At 35.2% G+C, this 7,500-nt stretch overlaps 1 protein-coding gene and 1 long non-coding RNA gene across 2 annotated transcripts in view; one reads left to right on the plus strand and one right to left on the minus strand.

The window, feature by feature from the left end:
* LOC137647336 (uncharacterized) overlaps nt 1–839 on the plus strand; it is a 91,861-nt gene extending 91,022 nt beyond the window's left edge. The window contains exon 8 of the mRNA XM_068380736.1: nt 441–839. Within this exon, the coding sequence (XP_068236837.1) occupies nt 441–523 (83 nt within the window). The 3' untranslated portion in view covers nt 524–839. The remainder of the gene's footprint in view (nt 1–440) is intronic.
* The window catches only part of LOC137647147 (uncharacterized), a 550,063-nt gene that overhangs the window by 463,249 nt on the left and 79,314 nt on the right, over nt 1–7,500 (minus strand). The window lies entirely within an intron of this gene.

The raw sequence follows: 7,500 nt of genomic DNA on the forward strand, positions 1-7,500 counted from the left end.
AGTATGCAGTAGAGTTAAGAGCAAAATAACACTGCATTTTTTTTTCTTTTTTTTGTGAAGAACATTACGCAAAATCTGCTAAACCAATTTTAACGAAACTTAGTGGACATGCGGAGTTTGACCCAAAAATAAAATAAGGCTGCTAGGCATGGTAAAGGAATAATCTTTACAGCGTACTTGTACTTTGATGTACTTTATCCAAATTGTTAGATTCATCCATGGGTCATACCCATCATAACTACCAAGTTTTGTCAAAATCGTCACTTTTTTTTTTTTTTGTGTGTGTGTAAGGTTGCTCACAAACAAACATACAAACTGGAGTGAATACATACCCTTCGCAAAACATTCTATTTTGGCACTGATGAAATATGATATATCCCTATTCTATAAGATTTTAATTTTCTTCAACCTACTAACCGTATTTCTCTCTCTCCCCTTAGGTCGTCGACCTGGGATACCATCAACATGTGTCATGGTGCTGGGAACTTTACTAATATCGTCTCTGTACCGCCAGGTATTCTGAACCGGCTGGTTTCATTTCATTTCAAGAACAATTAGGTTAATTGCTGTTCCGAACGCGATGGACGGAAGTCAGATCTACCTGGATACGATTCCACGCTTTGTAGAAGAGGCTCGTCGTTGTTAGTTTGAGAAGAGGTGGATTTGAGTAATGCTTAAGAGAATTGATGGCTTATTTCACTAATACATCCAGTCGGTAATTATGAATTGGGTAACGAGAAGGATCTAAATTGGCGTGAACTGTTTAGTTCATTTTCATGATAAGTAAGTGTTAAAAATGCTCATCATAATGGTCAGTTATCAATTAAAATGTTGCGTTCTACTTTAGAAATAATATCAACTCTGTTTAGCTCATGAAAAAAGACAATAAACTATTATTACTATTATCATTACAAGCTAGGCTATAAACCTAGATGGAGAAGCAAAATGCTATAAACCCAAGGGCTCCAACAAGGAAAAATAGTTCAGTGAGGAAAGGAAACAAGGAAATAAATAAACTACAAGAGAAGAATGAACAATCAAAAAATAAAATATTTCAAGAACAGTAGCAACATTAAATTAGATCCTTCACATATAGGCTATAAAAACTATAAAAAACAATTATGCAGTGCAACAAGGATGCCAAAATAGTGATAAGTTTATTAATGATTCTATATGCGGCTCTTGATGTGAACTTGATATGAAATTCTCTCAAAATAATGGTGCCTCGGGACAAAATTGATAAGATGCAATAGCTACTATTCCTTTTGCCTCAGCCTTCTCTAATAGTCGTCTTAAATATTATGATTCATCGTCAGACTGAATTATCTTATTCTCGTTTGTCTTTGTCTTCATCTCTTACCTTAACATCCATTTACTCATTTATGCTTCTCTTCCCATTCATCCACATACGATCATCCGTTCAACCTCTTTACACAGTGAAACATTTAAGAAGAATCAATTCAAAATGAAAGATGTAATGAATGAATGATTTGAAGTTCTCTGGCATCCTGACATCGAAGGATGCAAACAAGAATATTTACCAAATGAAAGAGGTCAAAGGTAATATTGCGAAAAAATAATTGAAGTAAAATATATTTCCGAATAATAATTGAGGTAAAACATATTTCTGAATAATCATTGAAGTAAAATATATTTCTGAATAATCATTGAAGTAAAATATATTTCTGAATAATAATTGAAGTAAAAGATAATTTCTGAAAAATAAAAGAATTAGAAGGTAATGCTTCGAATTAATGTAAAACACAACAAAAGAAGGTTGTGGTAGTCTGTTGGAAACGTCCCTGACTCGCGATCTATTGGACTAGTGTTTGAGATCCGCTCATGCTAGATAGTTTTTTTGCATTGTCTGCAACCTCACCATCCTTGTGAGATAAGGATGCGGGGTTTGAGGGAGCATATAGGTCTACCTGCTGAGTCATCAGCAGCCAATGCCTGGCCCTCCCTGGTCTTAGCATGATGGAGAGGGTTTTGGAAGCTGATCATATGTATAAATGGCCAGTCTCTATGGCATTAGCACTGTCCCTTGCTTCTACTAATTATGAGTGACCATTAAACCTTTAAAAGGAAAACATTATTATTGAGAGCAAAATAAAGTGGGGGGCAAAATAACTACCAGATATATATGAAGAAAAAAGAAAAAAAAAATAATTTCCCGAATTTATATATCAACCGTTCGCAGCAGGATCTCACTGCCATCGTTAATCGACCATTGTCTACTTGATATTCCCAGTCAGTGTTTAGGGGCCCGAAAGAAACCTCGAGTGATATCTGGATACAAGATGGACGTGACCCCTAGAGGAGGTGGTATTGTTGGACGAGATTGTTTCGTTGCTTGAATACAATACTCATGGAGTTCGCCATTATGTAACTTCATTTATTCACAGAACGCATTTACGCATACTGTATATTCTCTCTCTCTCTCTCTCTCTCTCTCTCTCTCTCTCTCTCTCTCTCTCTCTCTCTCTCTCTCTCTCTCTGGAATACATTAACTTGATCTTTCAATCCAGAGTTCACGATTAGCTATCCCCATTTGTTCGTACATGTGCGCACGCACGCATTTACACATACACACTTCTCTCTCTCTCTCTCTCTCTCTCTCTCTCTCTCTCTCTCTCTCTCTCTCTCTCTCTCTCTCTCTCTCTCTCTCTCTCTCTCTGGAATACATTAACTTGATCTTTCAATCCAGAGTTCACGATTAGCTATCCCCATTTGTTCGTATATGTGCGCACGCACGCATTTACACATACACACTTCTCTCTCTCTCTCTCTCTCTCTCTCTCTCTCTCTCTCTCTCTCTCCTTGAAATACACCAACCTGATCTTTCAATCCAGAGTTCGCCATTACCTAACCTCATTTGTTCGTAGAAGATATGAGCACGCATGCTTTGCACATATTCTCTCTCTCTCTCTCTCTCTCTCTCTCTCTCTCTCTATCTCTCTCTCTCTCTCTCTCTCTCTCTCCTTGGATTACACCAACATGATCTTTCAATCCAGTAATGAAGTGAATGTTTGTTTTCTTATCTTGATTACGAACGCAGCTTCTGGATATGAAGTTATGAGCAAATTTTTGGCTAGATTAGGTTGATATTAATAGCAATTCAATACGACCTGAAGGTTGATAAATTACGATACAACTGTAAACACATACATAAATATATATATATATATATATATATATATATATATATATATATATATATATATATATATATATATATATAACAACAAATGCATATGTATCATCTATAAATTGCAACCATGTTATGAAGAATACAAGCACGTCGATAAGGTCTATAGATTTGAACACCCATAACATCAACCCATTCATGAATTTCCATATATACTATACGCAATATATCGTTTATTATTTCACATGAAATAATTCTCATAAACTACACGAGTCTCAAAAACTCATCGAATCTCATTCATCACTTACTCATCTTCCGACTCACGCATGTTTATGGACTCACGCTTAGTCTAGAACACACAATCACTCACTGGTTCAGTTACTTATCAATCACACTCATTCACTGACTTACTCAACACAGTGACTTATCAATACATCGATTCTGTACTCACATGCTCATCGTATTCCCACACTCATTCAAAGGCTCATCCTCACTCACTTTCATTCCTTCATTCAAGTTCGCTCATTGATTGACATACCCATTCACATACTCACCAACTCACAACTCACTCAATTTCTAATCACGCTCACTGATTGGCTAAAAACTTACTCAGAAACTCTGACTCTCAAACGAGTATACTCACGCCTCTGGTTGAATTGATAGAAAACGAGTTGAAAATTGCACACCTCATATTTGACTTATTTAAGGCGTCCCCTCATAATAGCTCGCCAAAATGGAAGACATCAACCTATAATGAGTCAAACCTCCTGAGGTCAAGAGGGGAATGGGTTTGAACGAGGAGAAGGACCCATAAATGAGAAAAATATGGGAAGGGGGTGAGCCCCGAAATGAGAAAATTCTCCTCGCATTGTAGGAAATAAATAGATCACCATCATGAGGCCTGGGGATAGAAAGAGATAGGCGTGGGGATGGATAGGGAGAGAGAGAAAGGGGGGGGGCTGTGGGATAGGAGCGGGAGTTGGAATAAGAGTTTTGCCAGGAGAGGAGGAAAGAATGAAGTAAGGGTAGGATATGATGGATGGGAGGTGGTAGGGTAGATAGATAAAAGAAGAGAGTGGGTTCTAAGAGAGGGATAGGAAAGGCTGATGTGGTAAACCATTATCTGGTCGATTTAAATAGATTTATGACAACAATAGATAGTGATTGATGAATTGCCTCGGTATCAGTATCTATCTTAGGGTTATGGTGGTCGATGTGGTAACGTCCCTGATTGGTGAAAGCCAGACTGGGGTTCAAGTCCCGCTCAAACTCGACTGGTTTCTTTGTTCGCTGAAACCTCACCATCCTTATGAGCTAAGGATAGGACGTTTGGGGGAGCCTACAGGTCTATCTGCTGAGTCATCAGCAGCCATTGCTTGGTCCTCCTTGGTCCTAGCTTGGGTGGCGAGGGGGCTTGGGCGCTGATCATATGTATGTATGGTCAGTCTCTAGGGTATTTTACAGCTTGATAGGGCAATGTCAACTGTCCCTTGTCTCTGCCATTCATGAGCGGGATTCAAACCATTAAACAACTAAAGTTGATGAAATAAATCTGGGAGGAGATTGGGTGCGGTAGTGATATTTGAATCTGTAGAACTTCAAAAGTTCAAACTCGCAGCATTAGTCCTTTTATAGTTTATATATGAAATATCAATTTTAATGTTGTTAATGTTTTTTAAATATTTTACTTCAATTTTTCATTACTTCTTATATATTGTTTATTTATTTCCTTATTTCCTTTCCTCACTGGGCTATTTTTCCATGTTAGAGCCTTTCGGCTTATAGCATCTTGCTTTTCCAACTAGGGTTGTTGCTTGGCTAGTAATAATAATAATAATAATAATAATAATAATAATAATAATTATAATAATAATAATAATAATAATAATAATAATAATAGCTGATTCCTAACTCCGTTTCATAAAGAGGAAATTTAAATTACCAAAAATAGATCCTTTTACTCAAGATTAAGGAATGTTATTAAGATTAACATTTGCATTTGCAGCGTGTGGGTTGAAACGAATAGTAAGTAACTTGTTAAATCTTATTTCTAATTTCCTAAAAGAACATTTTCAATCATGAAGGAGCCACTTTAGATTCATAATCACTTTTATAAGTGTTCTTTTTGAAGTTGGTAATTACCACGTGAAAAGAGAATTTCTTCATCATAAACTAATGAAGAAATCCTCTACCAAAAAAGGTTTTCCTTTTTTATTTTGGATCACGAGAAAATTTGCTCCAAATTATTCATTTTGATCAGAAATGTTAGATTGAAAAATACCATAACAATATTATGAACACAAACTTATTTTATTTATCATGATAAATCTTATTTTGAAAATTACTTTATGAAAAGTAAATAATTAATGTAACCATATGAAAATCGTCTAATAATTTTGATATATACGTAAAAATCACAAAAACAACATTGAGAAAAATCTTTTCATTATCATTTTTATTTCTCATTATATTCATTCAAAATTATTCCAAATAATTATGCTTTTTTCAGAGAAGGCAAATAAAGAAAACAAAGTTTTTTTCAGTTTTTTAGGGCCAAGTAATAAATAACTTTAGTATATAGATTTTAAAAGTATTGATAAATTGTAAATTAATAAATTTCAAATTTTAAAAGTATCAATAAATTATTTTAATCATCAGAAAACTCTAAAGAACCCTTACTAATGTCTGCATAACTCGGAAATCAGTCTTTCGAAATGGTCTCTTATTCTCCGTAAAAAAATTAAACTCTACAAAAAAAAAAAAAAAAAAAATTGCTACTTTATTAGGAAATCACTCAAACCAAGTATCTTTAAAAAAATATTCATAAGAAACCCATATCAAGACCACTGACAATTATTCCTACATCTTACGAGGGAAACAATACCTTTTATAGTTTTTATATACACTTAAAAAGCTACAATTTTAATCGAGAACTCTACGTAAAATTATACTGTTCTCAGCCGTATTTTAGTAAAATACACGCGACCGTAATTTTACCCTACTTTGTTACTAACTTTTACGGGTTGGTGACCGTAATATCACTTCTTTTACGTCAATATATCTGTTTTTAAAACGGTAAATGCCTGGCACCATCTATTCCAGGATTTTAACTTTTTTACGGCAAATTTTTAAGTGTATATAAAAAAAAAGTTACCATTAAAACTAATGTAGGCTCCTGTATCTCACCCCACCCATAGAAACAATACTTTTTTCAAAACAAAGTTTTCCTTTCTCGTTAGAAACCACATTAAAACCATTGATGATTCGACCATCACAAGAGAACGCTTCCGTAATATTACCCGCTTTTCATGTTCATAAGAAGGCACTATTAACGCCGATACCGATTCCTGAACACACACTAAAACCAATTGGAATAAGGAACAATCACTCAAAGATGAAAGAGCCAAGCGAATTCCAGATGAAAAGAAAGAAGGAAAAAAAAAAGATTGAGACCTCTGTAGAAGTAATAAGCCGGAATGAAATCCTTGAGTTTCTCTTAGTCACATCAAAGGGAATCGTAGTCATTAGGGCCTAATGAGATTTGGGAGAACAAGAAAATGGAATGGAAGCAGACAGAATTATTATGCCTCTCACTCGGGGTTTCTCCACGATGCCCAACAGAGCGTCTTCGCTTATGTCAAGATACCAAGTTTATGGAGAGGAATTTTTCTGTTATAGATGTTAAAATGAAAGGATTGAATTGATTTGAATATAAAATTTAGACCTTAATCAAAATGAAAGGGTGGTTTTTCTTAAAGTTCTGATGGTGATGTTAATTACTGCACTGTAATTGTTGAGTGGCTACTTTCCCCTTGGTAAGGTTAGAATACTTCAGGTGCACTGTTAAAGAAAACCGTAATTTTAATGGCAAATTCTCTCTAAAATATACTATTCTTAGCCGTATTTCAGTAAAATACAGGCGACCGCAATTTTTACCCTATTTCGTTACTATCTTTTACGGGTTGCTGACCGTAATATCAATCCTTTACGCAAAATTTATTCACGGATTTTAACCATTTTTGTTCTAGGAGAACACTCCAAAATTGAACCATTGTTCTCTAGTCTTGGGTAGTGCCGTAGCCTCTATACCATGGTCTTCCAATTCCTTGGGTAAGAGATCTCTTACTTGAGGGTACACTCAGGCACACTATTCTATCTCTTTCCTTATTTCCTTTTCTCACTGGGTTATTTTCCCTGTTGGAGCCTTTGGGCTTATATCACCTTGCTTTTATAACCACTGTTCTGGCTTAGCTAGTAATAATTATAATCTGACGCTTGTCTTAAACAATAGCGCTGTTGTTCAAATCCAGATGTTCTTAAAAATAGGAAATGGTTAAGTGTTCTTACACAGA

The sequence above is a fragment of the Palaemon carinicauda genome, chromosome 9 (assembly GCF_036898095.1).
Source record: "Palaemon carinicauda isolate YSFRI2023 chromosome 9, ASM3689809v2, whole genome shotgun sequence".
Lineage (NCBI taxonomy): Eukaryota > Metazoa > Arthropoda > Malacostraca > Decapoda > Palaemonidae > Palaemon > Palaemon carinicauda.